Source organism: Sminthopsis crassicaudata, chromosome 3 (assembly GCF_048593235.1).
Source record: "Sminthopsis crassicaudata isolate SCR6 chromosome 3, ASM4859323v1, whole genome shotgun sequence".
NCBI classification, from domain to species: domain Eukaryota; kingdom Metazoa; phylum Chordata; class Mammalia; order Dasyuromorphia; family Dasyuridae; genus Sminthopsis; species Sminthopsis crassicaudata.
In genome coordinates this window covers 621,538,854-621,563,668 of record NC_133619.1, presented here as the reverse complement: position 1 = coordinate 621,563,668, position 24,815 = coordinate 621,538,854, and the positions used below count along the sequence as shown (strand labels likewise).

The 24,815-nt window shown below is 39.8% G+C and overlaps 2 protein-coding genes across 4 annotated transcripts in view; both read left to right on the top strand.

Annotated features, from left to right (window-relative positions):
* The window catches only part of NMNAT1 (nicotinamide nucleotide adenylyltransferase 1), a 49,821-nt gene extending 46,742 nt beyond the window's left edge, over positions 1 to 3,079 (top strand). For all 3 annotated transcript variants that reach the window (XM_074306322.1, XM_074306324.1, XM_074306321.1), the window contains one exon: positions 157 to 3,079. In XM_074306322.1, the coding sequence (XP_074162423.1) occupies positions 157 to 542 (386 nt within the window). In that variant the 3' untranslated portion in view covers positions 543 to 3,079. The remainder of the gene's footprint in view (positions 1 to 156) is intronic.
* Positions 3,080 to 13,032: 9,953 nt separating this feature from the next.
* Positions 13,033 to 24,806, top strand: RBP7 (retinol binding protein 7). The gene is made up of 4 exons (XM_074306325.1): positions 13,033 to 13,252; positions 19,424 to 19,602; positions 19,699 to 19,800; positions 24,561 to 24,806. Exons 1-4 carry the CDS (start codon positions 13,180 to 13,182, stop codon positions 24,609 to 24,611), a joined length of 405 nt encoding a protein of 134 aa, XP_074162426.1. The 5' UTR covers positions 13,033 to 13,179; the 3' UTR covers positions 24,612 to 24,806.
* Positions 24,807 to 24,815: the final 9 nt, after the last annotated feature.

Genomic DNA, 24,815 nt, shown 5'->3' with positions numbered 1-24,815 from the left:
CTTCTATTATATATGCTTTCTTGAAATCCTCGATGTTCTGCTGGACACGACAGTGTTTGTTTTTTCTTTTTCTATCTTGTTTTTTCTTATTTTGCATTTAAGTTTTCAATTAAAAAAAAAAAAAACCTCAAAATATTCTTTTGTTCTTCTCCCCAGGTCCACCAGAGTTAAAGTTGCTGTGTGGAGCAGATTTACTGGAGTCTTTTGCTGTTCCCAACTTGTGGAAGCCGGAGGACATCGCCACCATCGTGGCAAAGTACGGGCTTGTGTGCATCACCCGGTCTGGAAATAACACCAAGAAGTTTATCTATGAGTCGGATATTCTTTGGAAGCACAGGAGCAACATTCACCTGGTGAACGAGTGGATCACCAATGATGTCTCATCCACAAAGATTCGGCGTGCTCTGAGGAGAGGCCAGAGCGTCCGCTACCTGGTGCCTGAGGCGGTCCAGCAGTACATCGAGAAGTACAATCTGTACAGCACAGAGAGTGAGGACAATAATGCAGGCTGTATTCTCGCGCCTTTTCTGAAAGCCAAGTAGCAGGCAAGCCACCAGCCATGGCTGTCCTTCAGGATCGCCGTCTCTGGAGGAGAAGTAACTCAGGTTTTAGCAGATAGGATCTTATTTTATAAACAAGAGTTAAAAGTTAACAATATAATAAAAATCACAAGTTTTGCTTTTTTATCTGAAATTTACCTTGGCTATGATGAATGACATAGTTTGAGATAATTTTTTAACTTTAGATTACTTTGCCCGAGCCATGATTTTTAGCTCCTTCACGGATCCAGCTAGCAGTTCCAGAACATTTCATCTTGTGTGAGTCTTAGTATGTCTTTAGTATGCCATGGAGGATCTTCTCAATCACAGAAGGCTCTCTCTTTTAAGCCTTTGGGAAGAATTCCTGGCCTAAATCTGTGTCCTAGTCATCAGGAAGAAGCTCTCTGGCTTCAAGATGAGATCCCGAAACCCAGTAAATAAGGCCCGTGGCATGTTTGCTGCAAATAAAAAGACAAACCCGGGTCCTAGTTTGACTATTCCAGCCAAGCAAAACCAAACCATTGCTCTGTCTAAAACCTCTGTGGTGTAATAACCTGAATTGGTCTAGGATTCTTAAAACAGTACTTTAAAGAAAAACTCCATTGAACATCCCCAACTGTGCCAAAAATTAACTAGAAGATCACTGAATGGGCATACCTGTGCTATCTGGTGTGGTACGGAAGGAAGCTGGCCTCCAGGTGATCTCTGCTGACCACGTGATCGATCCTGGAGAGATTCCCACCTTTCTCCAGTTCCAGGCTTGACACCTATGTGTGCAGTGTCCCGTGGGCATAAAACTCAAATCTGAATGGGGGAAAAGAACTGCATTATCAGCTGGCATCTATATAGTACTTTAAGGTTTGCAAAGATTTAGAAATATTACCTCACTTAATCCTCACATCATCCCTGTAAGATAATTGATACTGTTAACTCCATTTTATAGAGGAAGAACCTGAGACATATTGTTTTACCCAGGGTTACACAGCTAGTATGTGTATCTAAGACAGGATTTGAACTCTGGTCTCTCTGACTCTAGGCCCAACACTATACCAGTTAGCTATCAAGAAACAGTTAGCTATCAAGAAACTTTTAATTTAAGATTGATGTTCCTAACTTATTCTAGGGATAATATGTATGATAACAGGCTTGTAAGTTGGTTGGTGTGCCTTGAATATCCCTAATTTCCTGTTGATAATCCAGGAATTTGTTTGAATCACATTTAAGTCTGTTTTAATTGGTTGATAGCTTTTAATCACATCACTTATATTTTGTGCAGTATCTCTGCAACATTCTGTTTTCTTATGTTTCATTTTTTTCATAGAAATTTGAATAGAATCAAATTATTGTCAATGCTATTGTTCATAAAATAATACACTCAAAGGTCATTCTAGATCTGAGCTCATACTTTGTTCAAAAAACACTAGCTTATTTTAGGGGTCCTTAGAGATGAAAGTTCGTTAAGTCTTAGAAAGTCATTAAAGGAAGAAAGGAAGCAGCTTTTTATGGCATAGCATTGGCATTTCCTAATGGTGGTTTCCAGCTCTGATAGAACTAAAAGGAATAAAGTTCAAGTTTCCTAAAAAACATCCTGGGATCAGGAGCATATTTCACCCTTCCAGCCTGGTCAGAACTTGAAATAAAGTTGGGAAACAAAGAGGCTTAAACTTTGGCCCCTTTTAGCACTTCTCAAAAACTACCTCAAATGTGGGTAGACCATGGGAAACCCCTTCTCGGGACACTGAGTCACTACAATTGTGTTCTTGCCTTCACTTGTGAAGAATGAATTATGGCTTCAAGGTGCCATTGGGAAGCCTTGACTGAGAGGAGGCAAGAACTATTCAGTCATAACCTCTGATGTTTGGGGGTTAGCCGAGACACAGAAACAGCCCCCCGATACAACTTTTCTCCTCACCCCTCACCCCTCCACCTCCATCTCTTCTCAAATCCAAGGTCACAATGGAGCAAAAAATCTGTTACTCAGATCTCAGGAAAAAATTCTGCCATCTCACACAGTAACCAATGGAAAGTCCTAAATGTGTCCATTTGGGAACTCTGTGTAAAGCCTGCAAAACCCTTTCAAGTCTTAGCCTGGCTGGAATGAACTTACTGTGATGTTTCTAGAACATCAGCACACACTGTGTACCAGGCACATTAGCCAAGCTCATTATCTCAGGATGTTGCTAACTGCGTAGCAGTCCTCAAGGACTGAGTTTCCTGTCTGAATGATGGAAATAGTAACAGTTATATCCATAGGGCAATGAGTATTAATGAATCTCACAAGTCCATTTAGGAAGAAGGGGGAAAGAAGCCTTTTTTTCCCCTCTTTTTTTAAACAAAACTTTACTGAAAGATAGAGTGGGAATAATGTGAATATATGTGGGGATCTGTTTGTCATATTGCTGGATTAGTGCTTTGATTTTTTTTCATGATTGTATAATTCAGGTATGGATAAACAGGAGAGTTTTCATATGTACGTTGTTCACTAATGTAACGGTCATTTTGAATACAGACTTAATAAATTGAATTCTATTTTATCAAAATTTTGAGTAAATTAGAAAAATGATTTGGACTTTAGTGACTCCCATGTTCTTCTATCCCCTATTGGGTCAGAGTGATTATCTTCCCAATCCCTGCTCCTTTTTCCCACAAAAACAGATAAGACCCCACACACTTTCTGAATCATACTTCTCAAAGCACTGGAAGCCTTGTGTATCACAAGGTTTCTTGAAAATATTTCTCAGATCCAAAGCAATCCCAATAGCCTTTGGACAGAAAATGCCATCTTGCATCCAGAAAAAGAACTATGGAGACTGAATGTAAATCAATACTTGCTATAGTCCCTTTTTTATGTCTCTCATGGTTTTCCCTTTTACTCTGATTTTTCTCTCCCAACATGATTCATAAAGTGATGTGTTTTAATAAATTAATTTCTCAGAATCTTGTTAAATCCAAAATAGGCCCCATTCTCATGCTCATTCCAGGAATTTGTGGCCTATAGCATTCAATTCCTCCACCTGCTTCTAAGGCCACTCAATGCAAAGGCATGGATAATTAATTTTTATTCCTGAAAGAGTAATTTTTTTCTAATAACCTTTTTATTTTTCCAAATACAAAGATAGTTTTCAATGTCCACCTTTGCAAAACCTTGTGTTTCAATTTTTTTTCTCTTCCTCATCTCCTCCCTCTCCCAGGCAGCAAGTAATCCAACGTAGGTTACATATGTGCAGTTCTAAACATCTTTCCACAAAAATCAGATCAAAAGGGGAAAAATGAGTAAGAAAGCAAATAACAACTGTTGGAATACATGGGAGCCACCTGACAGTGGCTGCTGGAGATCCAATCCAGAATGGATCTTCTCTTCGGCGAGGATGATACAGGGAGACTGAGAGGCCCCTGTGTCCTCCTCCCTCTGCCTCCAACTTATCTCACTCCCAGTCTGCAACACCTGTCAGCAAAGGCTGCCCTGTAACTCCTTCAGACGTTGTGATCCACAGCTGTGGAGGCTCTCCAAGAATTGACCTGTCCCTTAACAATTCCCCGGCTTTTTTTGTTTTTTGTTTTTTTGCTGTTGTTCCCCTCCCCCGACCCCCACCCCCCAGCCCTCCAAAGCATGGTCCGCACACAGAGGAATGCAAGCAGCACTATCGCTTCTGGATGGTTGTAGCAGGTGTTGATCAAAGCAAACTTTCCAATGGAGAAGAGGACTGTAGTCAGTCTTACTGGGGCTCTTCCTTAATTCTGGAAGGATCCTTCTCACGAACAGCTCTGGTTCTTCTTGGAATTCTTATCTTCTACACCACGTTCAGGCACCATATAGTAAGGGACAGGTCAAGAGAGGTCAGAGAACAGCAACTGCCTCTCAGTCTCCTTGTATCATCCTCTCACAAGAGGAGATCCGTTCTGTGTTGGATCTCCAGCAATCACTGGCAGATGGCTTCCGTGTATTCTAACAAACAACAAAAGTGAAAATATAATGAGATCCATATTGAGTTTCCACAGCCATCGCTCTTAATGAAAATGACTCTCTCTGTCCCAAGTCTACTGGAATTGCCTTGAATCACCTCCTTGTTGAAAAGAGCCAAGTTTATCACATTTGATCATCACATAATCTTGTTGTTACTGTGTACAGTGTTCTCTTCTTCACTCAGCATCAGTTCCTGTGAGTCTCTCCAGGCCTCTCTGAAATCATCCTGCTGATTGTTTCTTACAGAACAATAATATTCCATGACATTCATATACCATAATTTATTCAGCCATTCTCCAATTGATGGGCATTCACTCAATTTCTGATTTCCTGCCACTACAAAAAAGGCTGCCACAAACATTTGTGCACATGTGGGTTCCTTTTCCTCCTTTAAGATCTCTTTGGGATATAAGCCCAGTAGAAGCACTGTTGGATCAAAGGGTGTGCACAGTTTGATAGCCCTTTGGGCGTAGTTCCAAATCGAAGAGCAATTTATGTTGTTGCCCATAGAAGGGAAGTAACCCCAAAGTGGCTTCCCAAATCTGGAAAATGTCACCGCCTCTCCTATGAGCGCCCTAAGACCCTTTAACATTTAAATGGCTCCTTTGGATTTCGTCTTGGGATTAGAAGCAGCCAGATAGATTAGTGGGAGCACTGGGCCCCAGCTGGGTGCCTGTGAGTTTCCTCCTGTTCTAGAGCACAGCAGATGAGGACTGAATGCCGTCAGGTCCTTCGACCACTTCTGATATTCAGTGTTTCAGAGACTCAAACTGCACCACATGAGAGTAAACCCGGCTTGTGATCACTTACTGCTTCGAAGGACGGCAACATGCTAATCATTAAGTTGAAGGATTAAATGGACATATTACACATCCAGGATAGTAAATGAAAATCATTTCAAACTATTTAGCACGAAGATCAAACTAGACCAGGCGGATGCCCATAGAGACAGTCTCATCCTTTGCTGCTCTGCTGACATCTGTGCACAGAGTGGCGAGCCTTATGAGTCCAGGAAGAGTTATGGGTTCTTTGGGGTCCAAAAGCCGCCTCTGGACGAGGAAGGGTATCCCTGGCTCATTCCCATCCCCTCTTGCTTTACCTTATTATGCAAGAGCTTTGATGGGGATGTGGCCAGAATGCTTTTTCTATTCCAGAGATGGGTTTGTACCCCAAAGAATGAACACCTAAATTACAGAAGAGTAAAAGGCTCCTTACCTCACTGAACCTTTCCGAGCCTCAGTTTCCATATTTGTATGAGCAAATCTGACTTTGCTTCAGGTAATGAGGTACAATTCAGAGGGTGAGGAAATGTGCCAGGAAAGTGCCCTGGATTAGGAGTCTGAGGCCCAAGGTTTGAAAAGCCTAGTTCTACTTGTTATTACCTCTGTGACAAGGAGCAAATCACTTGAGCTCTTTGGTTCTCTGAGGTCTCTTGTGGCTCCAGATCTGAGATCTACGTTATTTCTTCAGCTATGACCTACTCAAGTTGGCCCTAAGCCCCTTAATTGAAACTATTATATCTGTGGCTCATATGTGTTCTGATGAAATTTTGGAACAATAGGGAAAGCAAAGGAAGTATGTGCAATATCTCAACATCCTCTTACCATGGTCAGGAGGAATCAAAATAAACCAGTGTCCCAGAAATCTGGTCAGAGTTCATGGTTCTTTCTAACTTAAACAAGAGAGTAACATCCAATTCCAGTATATTCAACCCAATTAAGTCTACCTTCACTCTGATTATATGATGCTACCTGAGATCTCTCAGCAAAATTTTCATTTATTCCCTGCTCTGCTTCTTTCTAAAAATAATCTAATAAAATTCAACATTTAGGCACCAGATACTATATATTTAGACTTAGGAAGACATGAATTCAGATCCTACTTTAGACTTCCTGGCAGTGTGATCCTATACAAATCACTTCATCTCTGCCTCAGTTTTCTCAGGGTTGTGTGAGTCATAGGAGATAAATGTTTCTGAAGCATTTTGCAAATCTTAAAGGCCTATATAAATATTAGCTCTTCTTTTTCTTATCATCATCATCATCATCTCCCCATATTCCTCCTCTTTTTTCCTTTTTTTCTCCCTTTTTCTTCTCTTGCCTCTTCTCCTCCCTCTATTCTTCCTCCTCCTCCTCCTTCCTGTTACTCCTAAAATTATAGTATACTGATTATACTTCAAACATTTTTCATCCCCAATTATCCATTCATTCAAACATTATTAAAATAGTGTGCTAAAAAGATACAGAGTGTGCTTCGATTCATATTCAATCTCCACAGTTTTCTCTTTAGGTGAGAATGACATTTTCCATTCCAAGTCTATTGTCTTGGAGCATTGCTGAGAAGAGCCACGTCCATCAAAGTTGATCATCATGTAATCTTGTTGCCATGTATAATGATCCCCTGGTTCTGCTCCTTTCACTCAGCATCAGTTCATGTGAGTCTCTCCAGGCTTTTCTGAAATCCTCCTGTTGATCATTTCTTATAGAACAATAATATTCCATAACATTCACATACCACAATTTATTCAGACATTCTCCCACTGATGGAAATCCACTCAGTTTCCAGTTTCTTGCCACTAGGAGAAGGGCTGCCACAAACATTTTTGCACATGTGGGTCCTTTTCCCTCTTTTATGATCTCTTTGGAATACACAGTCAGTAGTGACACTACTGGATCAAAGGGTATATGTAGTTTTATATCTCTTTGGGAACAGTTCCAAATTGTTCTCCAGAATGGTTGGATCATTTCACATCTCCACCTATGTTTGTCTTTCACTAGTCAGAGAAAACAATTAGCTCAAAGAAAAGATATTTCCAAAAATAACATTAAAAAAAATAGTAACAAAATATCTCCCCCATAAACATAGGTTAAATTTTTCTACAAATATACTCAGAGTGAGAAATGAGAGCAAATATACAGATGAATTATGTTACAAATGAAGGAGCACACATTTTAGCAACACATGTGACAAGAGCAAGGCGTGGGGTGCACATTTTAGAGAACATATACAATTGAAACATGGAGAAGGATAACCCATGTGTCTCATGCTTTAGGGGTGCCCTACAGATTTTGTTTTCTAACCACATACTGCCTCACTGATAACTGCTAGATGCTGCTTAACTTATTGTCTCCATTGTTGGATTCTAATTCAGCTGAAATATGGGTCTTTTTTTTTTCCAGTGTGAGCATTTATATCTCAGAAATAAGCAAACACTTGATGTCAGGGCTTGATATATTTTATTAATTTTCTAGACTTCAGAAAATGATGGAGAATGTATTAATATTGCATATTAAACTTAAAAGTGAATTATAAAAACAACCTTCCCCCAGATGTGGTTGATGAATATTTATAAACGTGTACCTGCCTGAAATCCTTAGCTAGAGTATTGCTACATTTTTAAAGAAAGATCAGGAATCCTTATCTGACTTGTCACTATGTCAGCTGCGTTTTAGGAACTATATAGATTGTCATCAAACTCTTCCGTGAGCAAGATAAAAATCAGGAAATCTTTCTGTAGAACTAGTGTCTAAACTCAAACTCAGAAACTCTTGAATTTGGTGTTACCCATTAGGCAACTAAAGATTCTTTTATCCCCTCCAGCTCAAGATTTATAATTCTTCATGTTTAACATGTATTGAATTACCTGCCATCTGGGGGAGGGGATGGGGGGGAAGGAGGGGAAAAGTTGGAACAGAAGTGTTTGCAAGGGTCAGTGTTGAAAAATTACCCATGCATGTGTTTTGTAAATAAAAAGCTATAATAATAATAAAAAGAGATTTATGATTCTTTGACCCCAGCTCTCAAAAAGCTCACAGTCTCGTGGGAAAGACAACATGCAATCACCTATGTAGAAACAAGCGATATGCAGAATAAATTGAATAATCTCTGAGGGAAGGCACTAGAATCAAAGGAAATTAGAAAAGGCTTCCTGTAGAAGATAGGATTTTATCTGGGATTGAAAGGAAGCCAGGAAAGACTAAAACCAAAAATGAGGAGAGGAGAGCATTCCAGGAATAGTCAGTGAAAATGCAGAGTCTCAACTTTGAGGTACCAATATACACCTCTCAGATTGGCTAAAATGGCAGGAAAAGATAAGAATGATAAATACAGGAGAGAATGTGGGAAAACTGGGACACTGATACACTGTTAGTGGAGTTGTGAACTGATCCAATCATTCTGCAGAGCAATTTGGAACTATGCCCAAAGAGTTGTCAAACTGTGCATACCCTTTGATCCAGCTGTGTCTCCTGGGCTATATCCCAAAGAGATATTAAAGAAGGGAATGGGACCCACGTGTGCAAAAATTTTGTAGCAGCCCTTTTTGTAGTGACAAGGAACTAATAGATGTCCACCAGTTGGAGAATGGCTGAATAAATTATGGTATATGAATGTGATGGAATATTATTGTTCTATAAGAAGCAATCAACAGGATGATTTCAGAAAAGCCTGGAGAGACTTACATGAACTGATGCTGAGTGAAATGAACAGAACCAGGAGATCATTATACACAGCAACAAGATTATATAATGATCAATTCTGAGGGATGTGGCTCTTTTCAACAGTGAAGTGATTCAAGCCAGTTCCAATGGTCTTGTGATGGAGGGAGCCATCTATACCCAGAGAGAGGACTGTGGGAACTGAGTGTGGATCACAACATAGCATTTTCAACTTTGATGTTGTTGTTTGCTTGCATTTTGCTTTCTTTCTCATTTTTTGATGCAATTTTTCTTATGTAGCATGATAATTGTGGAAATATGTATAGAATAATTGCCCATGTTTAACATATATTGGATTACCTGCCATCTAGGGAAGGGGAAGGGGAGAAAAGGGAGGGAGAAAAAATTGAAGCACAATGTTTTGCAAAAGTGAATGTTGAAAACTATCTTTGCATATATTTTGAAAATAAAAAGCTATTATTTAAAAAAAAAAAAGAATACTCAAATTTTTTTTTTAACTGAGGCACTTGAGGTTAAGTGACTTACCCAAGGTCACATAGCTAGGAAATGTAAAGTGTCTGAGACTAGATTTGAACTCAGGTCCTCCTGATCTCAGGGCTGGTGCTCCATCCACTGTGCCACTTAGCTGCCCCCCTCCAATAACATTTTAAAATAAAATGCTAGAAAAAATGCAGTCTCCATGGAAATAGAGTGTCTTGTGTGAGGAATAGACATGCAAGGCCAGTATCACTAGATCACAAAGTAAATGGCAGAGGGGGAGAGTATGGGCTAAGAAGTCTGGAAAGAAAAGGTACAAATAAACCAGGTTATGAAGGGCCTTAGAAGTCAAACTGAGGATATTATATTTGATCTTGGAAGTATTAAGGAGCCACTAGTTTTGTAAGTAGCGGGTGACATAGACCTGTGCTTTAGGAAAAATCACTTTGGTAACTGAGTAAAGGACCGGTTACAATGGGGAGAGACTTGAGGTCTCTCCCCAGATTATTGCAACAGTCCAGCGTGACATGATGAGGATCTGCCCCAGAGTGATATCAGGGTTAGAGGAGAGAAGGGGAGGTATATTCAATAGATGTTACAAAGATGAAAATCAGCAGGACTTGGCAACTGATTCGATATTGGGAGTGTGAGAGAAGACATAATTGAAGAAGAGAGTCAAAGTAGGGGGTAGGGCCAAGGTGGCTGAGGGTGAGAAGATAGAGAATTATAGCAGAGAAAAGGAGTCTACGGAGGCAGCCGGTGATTCATGCCATGGGATGTGTAGTGATTCCAAGAGGAGGACAAAGTTTGTTAACTAGACACCAATAGATCATCACACTCAAGGAAGAAAATGATTGGGACCAAATATAACATTTATCTATTTTTTGCTAAATCTGCTTGATTCATGTTTACCTTCTGTGCCATATGGATTAAGTAGGGCAGGGATAAAACTAATAATACTTGTATTGAGAGCAAATTCATTTGAAGAGAGATGGGAACAAAACAGCCTTGGGTTGTTACACTGGGAGAGAGCATGGCCTCCATTGATTCTGACCTTTGCCCCAATGGGAATGGGAAAGTGAGCCTAAAAAGAGAAATGTCAACTCAGGACCATAAGATAGTGGAGAATTTTACTATGAGGTAGTGTCAACTACTAGAGGGAAGCATGCCTTTTGCCAATGATGGCACCCTGGGACAAAGCCCCATTGCCCAGTGCTAATTAAATCTCCGAATAGGAGTTTCCAAAACCAAACAAATATCTGCATTCACTCAGTGTGTAGTTTAGTTTTGTATACACAGAGGTCAATGTACAACAACGCCTAGACAAATATATATAGATCTTCAACATTTTAAAAGTCAAGCACGTATTATTTAGCCACTGGTTATTGGGTAACTCATTTCTAAATGCACAAATCAATATGTACTCACTGGATAGGAAGAAAATTAGTAATTAAGTTGCATTTTTCCAGTGATTTTATATATATATATATATATATATATATATATATATATATGTAATATCTGTGTATGCTATATATATAAAGAGAGAAAGATACATTAGTGAAATCATCAACCCTAAATATTTAAGCCTTACAATGAATGAGCAGAAGACGAAGAAGGCTTCTCTTTGACTTCTAAGACAGAAATGATGAATCTTGACTGCTAAAATAATGTGAGAAGGAATGAGATATACCAGGGGGCAGGGTGTCTGCTAATAGGAACACAGAATATAAATATGGGTTCTTCTTCATAGAATTTGAAACTCTTCTTAGAATCTCAAGGTTGGATGGTTCCTCAGAAACCATGGAGTGATCATTCAAAAAACAATGGTCAAGTAGAACCTCATCCTTTTCTTTTGGCTTAGTCCTTTCTGCCTGTGACGTTATGGACAGCGAAAAAAGACAAAGCAGAAAGGAAAAAGGCCTTGAACTTTCTTATCTGCGCTCAAAATGTGACTCATTAATCTGGCTCTTTGTTCTGTCTTGCATCTGTTCTTTGATTTTAAGTGAAGGAGAGCAAAAGCTACAATTTACAGAGACCTCACCAGGAGGTCTCAAGGCAGAGTCTATGCAGGGATGTGAATTTGGTGGGAACAATTCAATATAGAAAATGCATTAAGTCTGAACACTGGCTCCAGAAACTCAAGTGGAATAAGTGTGACTCCAAGGTGTTAGGGAAAAACATTTATACTTAATCTGTTCTTGCTGCATCTTAGGAGTAAATATCTCTTTGGAAAAGCTAATTGATATTAATTGACTAAACAGAACTGTGCCCCTAGGTAGTTAACAATGATTGAATAGGGACACAAGCTGATAATATTAGAGAAAGATGCTCCTAACTCCATAGGGGTACCCCTAGAACCTTGATGAGGATATATAGCCAAATATATAGACTCTGGGAGATGGAGGATAGAGCAATTGCTACACAAGATTTCAGAGAAACTTTCATTAAACGATTGGAGAACCTGACATGGGGCTTTGTGAATAGTAGAAACTCAATAAGTCAAAAGCTACATCCTAAAGGCACACTCTTCTGACTCCCCCAAGTTGTTCAATCTCTCCCCCATGGAAACTGTCACATGTCTATTTGTCCATGTGCATGCTGTTTTATAAAATAAATAGAATGTAAGCTCTCTAAGGGCAGAAGTGGTTGATTTTTCTTTACATCCCCAGGGTTTTGCACTATGGATGTAATGTATAGATAGATAGATAGACAGCAGACAGACAGACAGACAGATGATAGGTAGGTAGATGATAGATAGATAGATAGATAGATAGATAGATAGATAGATAGATAGATAGATAGATAGATAGATAGATAGATAGACAGACGGCCGGACAGATAGATAGATGGATAGATAGATTCATGGATGCATGGATAGATAGGTAGGTAGGTAGGTAGGCAGATAGGTAGATAGGTAGATAGATAGATAGATAGATAGATAGATAGATAGATAGATAGATAGATAGATAGATAGATAGATAGATAAAAATGCACAGCTGACAGACGGCACGATAGATCTCTCTGGGTTATAGCTGTTTTCCCTCTACACAGACTGAGATTTCCTTCTGGAGACGGAGGCGAGGGAGAGCGGCTGGGGGCTGGCTCCTTCCCTCTCACATCTCCAGGACTAGCAGGCTGGAATTCTCTCTCTATGGGCGGCCCAGGGTCCGAGTCTGATTTACAGCAGTGCCCGTGGGTACACGGGCGGGGGGCAGAAGCGGAGGAGGTTCCCCGGCTCCTCAGATGCGGAATCCAGTATTCCGTCCAATGTCCCCATATGCCACTCGGAAGCGACTTTGGAAAGCATCTAGCCCAGGTCCCTAAATTTATATCCGGAGGAGGAAAATTGAGGCGCAGCAGAGGGAAGGGATTATTTGGCCAAAGGCCGCAGGCGGCAAAAGGGGGGTTCGAATCCAGGGGCCCCGATGGCCGTGTTCCTGGAGACCCCGCCGCGGGGCTGAGTTCGCTTCTGGAGGAGGCGGGGAGAAGGGGTCCCAGCCCCCAGCGCGCCCTTCTCAGGGAACACTCCCAGCCACGTCGAACTTTCCTCCCTTTTGCTCTCCCCCCGTTCCAACCTCCCTCCGCCGCGCCCACCTGCCCCCAGGGGCTCCCAGTCACCCTTCCTCCTCTCCGGAACGCCCCCGCCGCCACACCCCCAGATAGGGCCCGAGCCCTGGCAGCGCCCCCACTGCCGCCCGCCGCACTCACTCCGCCGACAGGCGCGCGCTCGGCTCCAGCCATGCCCGTGGACCTCAGCGGCACCTGGAACATGGTCGGCAACGAGAACTTCGAGGGCTACATGCTGGCTCTAGGTAGGGGAGGGGGGAGCTCGAGCTGGAGCGGGGGCGCCCGGCGGTGCTGGCCGGCGAGTGCGTGCCCCCTTCGGGGTACCCTGGGCAAGCCTGAGGGGCGAGGGGATGGATGGCCCCGTTGCTGCTTTTTCTCTCTCTGCCTCTAGCTCGCTCTCTCTCCCTCTTTTTCCCTCTCTCTCTCAAATTCCAGTCCTTCTCTCTCCTCCCTCTTTCTCTCCTTTTCTGTCTGTCTCGGTCCTTCTATGTTTCTGTCTCTGTGTCTGCTTTGTCTGTCACTCCTCCGTCTCTGTCCCTCTTTTTCTCTCTCATTCTTTCTGTCTCTGTCTCTCTCTTTCTATCTCTGTCTCTCTGTCTCTGTCTGATTGTATTATTCAGCATTTTTAAAAGCCAGAAAGAAGTGCTCCATATTTAACCTATATCACATTTCTTGCTGTCTTGGGGAGGGGAGAGGTAAGGGAAGGAGGGAAAAAATTTAGAACACAAAGTTCTACAAAAATGAATGTTGAAAACTATATGTTAGGAAAAATAAAGTACTCCTTTTTTTTTTTTTTTTTTTAAATGATGTACCCACTTAACAGAGGGGAAAGTAGCTTAGAAAAGAGGCAGAGGTCTTTGCTGTCAGAGAACTTAAGGTGAGTGACTTCTGACCCTCCCAGCCTTATCCACTGTTAGAAATCTGCCCGTCTGTGCTCTGGGCTGCTAACAGTCTTGACATCTGGGCCTTTAGCACTTACCTGATTTCTGGAGTTTTAGGAAACACTCAAGAGGGATCTGGGTCTGGAGTGAGATGAAATACCCATCTTTCTATCATCTAGATAAATAGATGAGGTGCAACAAGCTACAATGGGGAAAAAAAACAAAAAACACAAAAAAACCCTTGCTCTGAAATCAGAGATTCTAAGTTCACATTTTCTTCCTGTATGTTCTAATTACTTATATTAATATGTAAATAATATTTATAATATATACTTAAATATTGTATTAATTACTTCTCTGATTTTGGGTAAATCACCTGATGCAGTTCAGTTTTTTCATCTGTAAAACATGGCTTTTTGATAAGGCTGTCTTCTAAGGACTCTTCTGAGTCACACACAAACACACCCCTCCTTGGAATCCTACTCCCTGTTCTCCTTCCCTTCCCCCACCCCTCACCCCAGTTTAAACATTTACCTCTCTTGGTGACTTTTTTAGGAAAATACTGGAACTAACTTTTTAATCAAATTTGAATTCAATCCAACAAGCTTTTGTTTAGTTCCTATTTTGTGTCAGAAACTGTACTTGTTTCTGGGTCAAAGAAAGGCCAACAATTAGTGAAAGTTCTCTCCCTCTAGAAGTTTATAGTTTCACAGGATCAGTAAGGTTCTAAAATAGTGTAGTTCACCATAATGTTGGTTCAGGGTAAAGTTTTTTTAAAGGGCATTTTATTTACCAGCTGATTTTGAAATAGACATGAGTCTTTTGACCAACTTGTTAATTTCCCAGATAACTTATTGAATCAGTTTCTAAATGAAATGTGGATGAGTCTTCTGTTACTATAGTAAATCCATGTCTTTCCTACACTCAGCCTAATTTAGTATTTGTCTGCTGTTAAAGAACTGATGAATTAATGCACAAAAAGGGATTGGGTCCCCCCCACTCCCACTCCCACTCCCTATATAAACCCTAGCCTCCCACACTATGAAAAGGAACATAAATGTCTTAGCTAACTAAAAACCAGAAGTCTAATTCTGATTCTAATGGATTTGCTAATATCTAATCTCATTTCCTTTTTCTTTCTTTCCACCTTTAAAAAAAAAAAAAAAAAAAAAAATGAAGGTAGCATTTAATTCCCCAGAGGCAGAGAGAATCTTGGTTTTATATTTTGTTTGTCATGAGACGTGAGATATCAATAAAATTGTTCTCCATCCTGTGGAGTCTCTGGATTCTACCTAACTTTTTATACAGATGGTGAAACTGAAAAAATCAGGTGAAGATATCTAGTTTTGCTTGGCTACCAAAGCTTGCTGTTAAGAAACAATATGGGCATAAAATACATTACAAAATAAAATACAAATACAGCTATGGGATACCTAACTAGTAAATTGGGGAAGAGGAAAAGTTGCCTCTGTTTACACACTCTGTATAAAGATGAGTGACAGAGGAGAAATCTAAATTCTATAATAGATTGATTTCAGTTCTTGCAAAAAGAGCATTTGACTCTACTGCCCAACCTTTCCAACTCTTGTGTGCTCCCTGCTATTTTTCTAAGGGACTTTCCCAGAGTTATATAGCTAGAAAGTGTATGGGAACAGATTTTTAACTCAGATCTTCCATATTCTAAATTTAACCCACTACTCACTGCATCAGCAAGCTACCTGAGGGATGGTTGGAAATATTTGAAAGCTTCCAAAAGGTTTCCCAGCTTGTGTGTATATTCTGATGCCCACTGCCTTCTGTTGATAGAACTCTGGACCTGTAGTAAGGAAGCCCTATCCCAGAAAGCCTCACTGAATAGCTATTTGGGAAGGTCAGTAACTTGTTGGTTCTTATTTTTTCCACCAATCAAGTGAAGAAAATAATTAGTTACCAGCAATATCCTCTGCCTCACTGAACTGGAGTGAGGCTCAAATAAGATAATGCACATAAAAAACTTTGCAAATTTCAAAGTGCTAAGTATAAATGCCGGGTTTTGGTTGGATTTAACAAGTGGTATTTAGGAGCTCTTCATTCACTGCCTTCATTTCCCAATCCTCCAGAAACAAGTCCAAACTCTTTGGCTGGATCTTTGAAAGTGACCTAGGTAATGCCATAGAGCACAGAGCGCTGGACCTTAGTTTTCTCATCCATAAAAAAGGGAATAATAATAATAGGACCTACTTCCCAGGGTTGTTGTGAGAATCAAATGAGATAATACTTTTAAAGTACTTTGGAAACCTTAAAAAATGGTGGTTCCCTGTCTTACTCTTTGAGCTGATAGCTCTGTTCCCTCAATATCTCTCCCTAATTCTGATCTCATTACTGCTGGTACTCTGGTTTGGGGGTTCAGGATCACATTTCATTGGCAGGAGGAGCTTCCAGAGAATATGATTCATATGAGCCATTCCTCAGGAAGTGGCAAAGGGCTTTGCTCAGGGGTCCCCATCATACTGCCAGGTCTTTCTCACTCCCAAGTCTGGCAGTTTCTCCACTGTACCATGCTGTTTCTCGATTCATTTACTTGCTTGGATTCTGCCACAGCCTTTCCCCTCCCTACTCATGAACCTGAACGCATTTAGCCATAGTGATCCCAGGCTTTTCTTCTAAACTCCTAAAAATAGTGCTTTCTGTTCACACCACTCATGCCATTTAATCATATGCTGCTATAAGATGGGCTAGTGTAGGCAGATAAATGAATGTGTGTGACTTAGAGTCAGGAAGACCTAAATTCAAATCTAGCTTCAAATGCTTAATAGTTGTGTGACTCTGGGCAAGTTACTTAAGCTCAGTCTATCTCAGTTTGCTCATCTGTAAAATGGGGATAATAATCACACCTACCTCCCAGGCTTTTTATAGGGATCAAATAAAATAATATTTGTCAAAACAAATCCCAAAAGCCACTCAGCAGAGTGACTGGCTTATAGCAGGCACCATATAAATGCCTATTCTCTTGTGGGAGTCCCTAATTTGTGGGACTTCCATATGGGCTCCATGTCCTTTACTATCCAGTCCCAACCCCCAGCACCTTAGGTCAGGGGTTGTAGGAATGTATTTCCCATTTCTCTAAAAAGATTAAAACCTCTTCTTGTATACCTATGCATTATAAATTGCACCAAAGGAGGATTTATCAACTGTTGGATTTTCATTGTTATAACTGAACATAGGACACAGCTTATCATCACAAAGCAGTGGTGGTTAAATCTAATCGGAAGAGAAATAGCATAAAAAAGGACCCACCACTTTGCAGCTGGAGATCAGACTCATTTGTCTCTTATTCCTAAACTAAGGAAGAGGCCCTGTGGGGCTGGATGCAAGCAAACCAACATGAAGCGGGCTCCTGCACAGGACACTTTAGTCCCATATGGTGAAAAGTGGATAAGGCTCCGTTTTTCTTTCTGCTCTGTCTTTCCTTAAGTGTACAATCAAGTGTAAAAAGTCATTGGCAAACTGGCAAATTCTGGGGTAACACCTGCTTGAATATCTGGTCCCCAAAGCTTACAATCTAGTTAGGGAGACATAACTGAATATCTGGTCCCTATTAGAGCAAAGCTTACAATCTAGTTAGGGAGGCAAAATTAACAAAGGTCCTTGTTATCTGTACTTGATGGCCCTGGACATCCAGGCTTTCCTCCTGGATAGTCCAATACACTATCCATTGCGCCACCTAGGGGCCAGATGTGGCTAATTAAAGTAGCATCATGAACAACTGAGAAAAGCCCATAAAAATCAAGGATGGCGCTGTAAGTTATATTTTAACAGATTTATGTCTTTTATTGCATCCCGATGAAAAAAAGGACTTAATACTTTAGAAAAGATTTAAGTATATTTTTAAAATATATAGACTTGGCTGGGATGGGAAGAGAGGGGTCCTAAATTTTTCTCTTTTTCAAAAAATCTTTGTTACAAGAAACGGAACAAGGCAAGTCAAGAAGCACTTATTAAGTACTTACTGTTTGCTAGGCATTGTACTAAGAGATATATGTGTGTAAATATATATGTCTGTATGTGTGAGTATATATGTATATGTTATAGCACCTTAATTTCCAAATATATCCATATCCCATATATGTGTGTTTATATATGTACATGTATATTGATAAAGGTATGTATACAGCCCCACTTAAGCTATATATTGACATCGTATTGCTTGCATCCTCAGTGGGTATGCTAAAGGGAAAAAGAGAAGTTGAAACTCAAAATTCTTAAAAATGAACTGAGGGGGCAGAGCCAAGATGGCTGGAAAAAAGGTAGAAACTCATCTGAGTTTTCCCTAAAACCCCTCTGACACCTTTAAATAATGCCATAAAAGGGTTTCTGGAGCTGTAGAACACCAAAAAGGATGGCATGAAACAATTTTTCCAGCCCAACATAACTTCGTTACCAGGAAAGGTTCTGATCCACCAGAGTGAGAGGAGAACATAGTCTAGCATAGATTCAACTCCAGCAAGCCAGAAAGGCCTTGGGAGCCACTGAATCATCAGCAATAGTGGCGGCTTCTGGAATTCTCAGCCTATAGATGGGAGCTGAACAACTGATCAGAAGGAGATTAAAAGGGTCTCTTGGCTAGCAGTGAGCCAGGACTCTGTTGCTTTGCTTATCCTTGATCTGGGTTGTAGTTCTGAATGATAGTCATAAGGCAAGGAGGAGCAATGGCACACCAGAGCTTGCATACCGCAGTGGAACAGGGACTTTCATCACAATGTCAGGGCATAAAAGAGTGCTTGTGGTGGCACAAGCCAGTTTCCCTGGAACTGAAAACTTCTAAGTCCATAGAAGTAGCTCTAAAAACAGCTGCACAAACAAGAAAATGGTATTTACACACATATATTATATCTAGGTTATATTGTAACATATGTAAAATGTATGGGATTGCCTGTCATCAAGGGGAGGGAGTCGAGGGAGGGGGGGAATAATTTGGGAAAATGAATACAAGGGATAATATTATAAAAAAAATTACTCATGCATATATACTGTGAAAAAAAATTATAAATAAATAAATTTAAAAAAGAAAAAAAAAGAAAAAAAACAGCTGCACAAAATCCCTAAACTTGGAACAGAGCATCTTACAACCTGGAAGCAGACAGTCACTTTAGTAAAGGGCTAAAAGTTAAGAAATATGAGGGGAAAATAAACAAATGGGCAGCTAAATGGTGCAGTGGATAAAGCACCAGTCCTGAAGTCAAGAGGACCTGAGTTCAAATCTGGCCTCAGACACTTACCTCTTTCTAGCTGTGTGACCCTGGGCAAGCCACTTAACCCCAATGCCTCCGCAAAAACAAAAAAGAAAAATAAACAAACAACAGAAAAAAATTCTGGTTACAGAAAGTTATAATGGTGACAAAGATCAAAACACACATTTAGAAGAAGATAACAGAGGATTGGTCTCTGGATATGGAAGAGCTCAAAAATTCCTTTAAAAATCAAATAAGAGAGGTAAAAACAATTAGGAAGAGAAACAAAATTGGCACTTGAGGCTTTTTCCTATTTATTTTCAAGGCATTGACTTTGCCACGCGGAAAATAGCAAAGATGGTTAAACCACAGAAAGTGATCAAACAAAATGGCGACAGCTTCACTATCCAGACACTCAGCACCTTCCGGAACTACCTTGTCCAGTTTAAAATTGGAGAAGAATTTGATGAGGACACCAAAGGCCTAGATAACCGAAAATGCAAGGTAAGGATGGAGAAAGTCACTAGTAGCTGAGGCTCACGAGCTCTTTGGCCTAGAAGCATCCCCCTGGAAATAACCTCATCTTTTCTCTTACTACAGAGCTTGGTCACATGGGACAATGATAGACTCACCTGTGTCCAGAAGGGAGAAAAGGCGAACAGAGGTTGGACCCACTGGATTGAAGGGGACGAATTATATCTGGTATTTGACATACATAATTCCTTTTTCTGAAAGAGTTTCTCAAGCTGAGTTCCATGGACTCCCCCCCTATTTTGCAAAAGGTTATAGATAGATTTCAGGGGATTATCAATTTGGTGGAAAACATTTATTTTCACTAATTTTTCCTTTCCTTGGCAATCCTATATATATATATTTTTTTCTTTTTTTTGGAGGCAATTGAGTTTAAGTGACTTGCCCAGAGTCACACAGCTGGAAAGAGTTTGAGGCTGGATTTGAACTCATGGAGATGAGTCTTCTTGACCCTAAGTATACAAACAAAGCAGCTTCTGCCCTCAAGAAGTTTATGGGCTAGCCTGTCTCTGGTATAAGTATCAGGCAACAGCAGCTTCTTACCTAGAATCTTAGAGCACTAATTCTCTTTTTGGGGATTTATCTTTAATAATATTTTATTTTTTCCCCAATACATACAAATACAGTTTTCAACCTCTGCAAAATCTTTTGCTCCAAATTTTTCTCCCTCTCTCCCTTACCTCCCCCTCCAATCTGATATAGGTTAAACATGTGTGCAATTTTTCTAAATATATTTCCATATTCATCATGCTGTGAAAAAAAAGTCAAAAGAAAAAAAAAAGCATGAAAAAGATAAAAGCAAACCAACAAACAACAAAAAAAGATGAAATTACTATGCTTTGATCCACATTCAGTCCCCATAGTTCTCTCTCTGGATGTGGATGGCATTTTCCATCCCAAAACTATTGGAAATGACCTGAATCACTTTTTTGTTGAAAAGACCTAAGTCCATCACAGTTCATCATCTCATAACCCTGTTGTGGTTGTGTACAGTGTTCTCTTAGTTCTACTAATTTCACTCAGCCTCAGTTTATGTAAGTCTTTCTAGGCTTTTCCAAAATCATCCTGTAATTCTTAAAGTGTAGGCCATCCCAGGGAGTCTTTCAAGAACTCTTTAGGTCAAAATTATTTTCACTATCATACTAAGAAGCTTTAATTTCTAAAATGATAAATATCCATCTATGTAACCCCATAGAGAAAAGCTCCTGATGGGGGTAGGGGAGTATTCCTTAATTTTTAAGAGTGGAAAATACTTCTGAGAGACTGCTAGATGGCAGAGTGAGAGAGGGCTGAACCTAGAGTCAGAAAAGTTCTGAATTCAAATTCAACCTCAGGTAATTATAGTTGTGTAACTCTGGGCAAGTCACACTTAATTTCTGCTTGCCTGTTTTCTCAACTGTTAAATAGAGATGATAACTGTACCCACCTTTCAGATCAAATAGTATTTATAAATTGCTTAGCACAGTCATTGTCGTATTTGTTATTAAGTTGTTTCAGTCATATCCAACTCTTTGTGACCCCATTTGGGGTTTTCTTGGCAAAAGTATTGGAGAGTTTGCCATTTCCTTCTCCAGCTCATTTTACAAATGAGGAAGCTGAGGCAAAAGGGGTAAAGTGATTAGCCTAGAGTCACCCAGCCAATAAGTGTCTGAGGCTGAATTTGAACTCAGAAAGATGAGTCTCCGTGATTCCAAGCCCAGTGCTCTGTGCATCATGGTAGCAGCTAACATCAGCTTAGTATGTGGTGAATGCTTATTACTTTTTCCTCCCTACTTCCAACCAAAAACTTTGAGGACCATTGCCTTAGAAGTTTGCTTCAGCCACCCAGAAGTTAAGTGACTTGCCCAGCCTGAATTAGAGGTAAAATTAGAACACTTCTTGACTCTGAGGCAAAAAATACCAGTGATCCACAAAAGAAGGAACAACCTATCCAAGTACTGTGTGCAGCCACAGACCAAATACTGTTTGATGTTGCATTAATTATTTTTATTTACATTGCAATGACTCCCTAATATTCTTTCTCATTTTTCCTTTTACTTCATAGGTCTTTCCCTTATAGCAAAGAAATATCTTTAAGCAAAAGAAACGAACAGATTCATGCATGAGTCATTCTGTACCTGTAGTCCACCACTTCTGTGAGGAACTGCAGATGTATCTCATCTTCAGTCCTGTGGATGCAAGTCTCTAAAACAATTTCTCATTATGATTTCTTTGATATGAGGAACTATCAGTGAGGAGAATGACTCTCCCTCCATCAAAGGAGAACAGCAATTATCATTCTTATAATTCTTCCAGATTACCTGAAGCCCTAAGAGGCTGATCTATTTGCCCAGGGACACACAGGCTGTATGTGGCAGAGATCCTGCTGATTCTGAGGCTAGTTCTGTCTCTGTTATCTACCTGATGTGTATCTCATGTATCTGCCATGGAAGTTCAATCAACAATGAGCATTTAAAAACTCCTACTATGTGTGAGACGCTAGGTCATACTAATATGATGCTTTAGAAATATCTTTGAGGTTCTGATAAAGGTCTCATTTCCAAAATATATAGAAAATTGACTCAAATTTATAAGAAATCAAGCCATTCTCCAATTGATAAATGGTCAAAGGATATAAACAGACAATTTTCAGATGAAAAAATTGAAATTATTTCTAGTCATATGAAAAGGTGTTCCAAATTACTATTGATCAGATGTTGTGCCCCCCATTCCCCTTAGTACCCTGGATATCTTAGAATCAGCCAGAGTCAGGATAAGCAAAAGTCTTTATTCTTGGTCTTTTGGGGTCTCTATCAGGGGATTAGATCTAGGAATCTACACACCTCCTTCCTCTCTCTCCACCACCCAAGAATGATCCTGCTTCTCCTACTCCACCCTCTGATCTCCCCTCCCCTTCTTTGTCTACACCCACCAATCGAGTCAGCAGGGAGTTGAGTAGGGTCATCCTTCAAGCATAAATTTATAGAGAATTATCCAATTGGTATTTAGCCTCAAGTGCTAGGTTATCTTGCATTAAGTGCATCTTATCAGTTCTAGCCCTTTACAATCAGAGAAATGCAAATTAAGACAACTTTTGAGATACCACTGCACATCTCTCAGATTGGCTAAAATGACAAGAAAAGATAATGATGAATGTTGGAGGGGATGTGGGAAAACAGGGACACTGATACATTTTTTAAAATTAATTTTTATAATTATAACATTTTTTTTTGACAGTACATATGCATAGGTAATTTTTTTTTTTTTTTTACAACATTATCCCTTGTACTCCCTCCCTTTCCGAATTTACCCCTCCTTCCCTCCACCCCCTCCCCTAGATGGCAGGCATTCCCATACATATTAAATATCTTATAGTATATCCTAGATACAATATATATGTGTAGAACCGAATTTTGTTGTTGTTGTTGTTGCTGCAAAGGATGAATTGTATTTGGAAGGTAAAAATAATCTGGGAAGAAAAAAAAAAATACTCACAGTTTACATTCTTTTCCCAGTATTCCTTTTCTGGATGTAGCTGATTCTGTCCAACTGATACATTGTTGATGGAACTGTGAATGAATCCAAACATTCTGGAGAGCATTTTTAAAATAGCTTTTTATTTACAAGATATATATGCATTGGTAATTTTTCAGCATTGACAATTGCAAAACCTTTTATTCCAAATTTTCTCCTCCTTACCCCCTTCCCCCAGATGGCAGGTTGACCAATACATGTTAAATATGTAAAAGTATATGTTAAATACAATATATGTATGCATGCTGGAGAGCATTTTAGAATTATGTTCAAAAAGTTATCAAACTGTACATACCCTTTGACACAGTAGTGTTACTAACTGGGCTTCTCTCCCAAAGACCCAAAGAGATCTTAAAGAAGGAAAAGGGACCTGTATGTACAAACATGTTTGTAGCAGTCCTCTAATGGCAAGAAACTGGAAACTGAGTGGATACACATCAGTTGGATAATGAATAATTTATGGTATATGAATGTTATAGAATATTATTGTTCTGTACAAAATGACCAACAAGATGATTTCAGAGAGACCTAGAGAGACATGAACTGATGCTGAGTGAAACAAGCAGAACCAGATCATTATACATGGCAACAAGACTATACAATGATCAATTCTGATGGACATGACTCTCTTCAACAATGAGTTGACTCAAACCAGTTCCAATTGTCCAGTAATGAAGAGAGCATCTTACACCCAGAGAGAGAACTGTGGGAACTGAATGTGGATCACAACATCGCATTTTCATGCTTTCTATTATTGCTTGCTTGAATTTTTGTTTTCTTTCTCAGGTTGTTGTTTTTTTTTTTTTTTTTTTTCTTTCTGGATCCAATTTTTCTTGTGTAGCAAGATAATTGTATAAACATGTATACATAATGGATTTAACATATAATTTAACATATTTAACATGTATTGGTCTACCTGCCATTTAGGGGAGGGGGTGAGGGAAAGGAGGGGAAAATTTGGAATAGAAGGTTTTGCAAGGGTCAATGTTGAAAAAATTACCCATGCATATGTTTTATAAATAAAAAGATATAATTTTTTTAAAATGACAAAAAAGAAATATCTTTGATTACCTCCCCAGCCCTTAAAAAACATACAAATAAACAAACATTCAGCCTCTAAACTCTAGTCACAAAATCCCATTGCAGTGTTATACAAATCTGCAAATGGCCCCCAAAATCTTCCCTGTTATTAATGTTTTCATCTTTTAATTTCGGAATCAATTAGTGGTAGGTAGATGGGATATACCTCACAATCTTTTTTGCTCAAACCCACAGAGCTCCTACCCAAAGCCTGAGGCATCTTGGTACAGAGTCCTATTGTGTCCAAGCTGGTATTTAATCCATCTAAGAGCTCTGGGACTAGATTGAGTTCTTAAGTGCTGATCTCATCCTTTTTTCTTCTTTCTCCCAAATTCCAGGAAATGTTTTGTGAAGGCCAAGTATGCACACAGAGGTTCCAGAGAGCCTGAGGGAGAAAGCTGATGCTGAGTGTGCACATCCATCCTGAGGAGACCTGTAACTTTTACTGAGCTGATATGAAACAGCCTTGCAAGGGCTCATGGGGCAGAAGACTAAGCCCCTCTCCTCTCTTTTTATTGATCTTGCCAAGGTGCATTGTCACAGTCTCAGTCTGGCCTGTTACAATAAATTTTTTTTCTAAACAACTCCAGTGT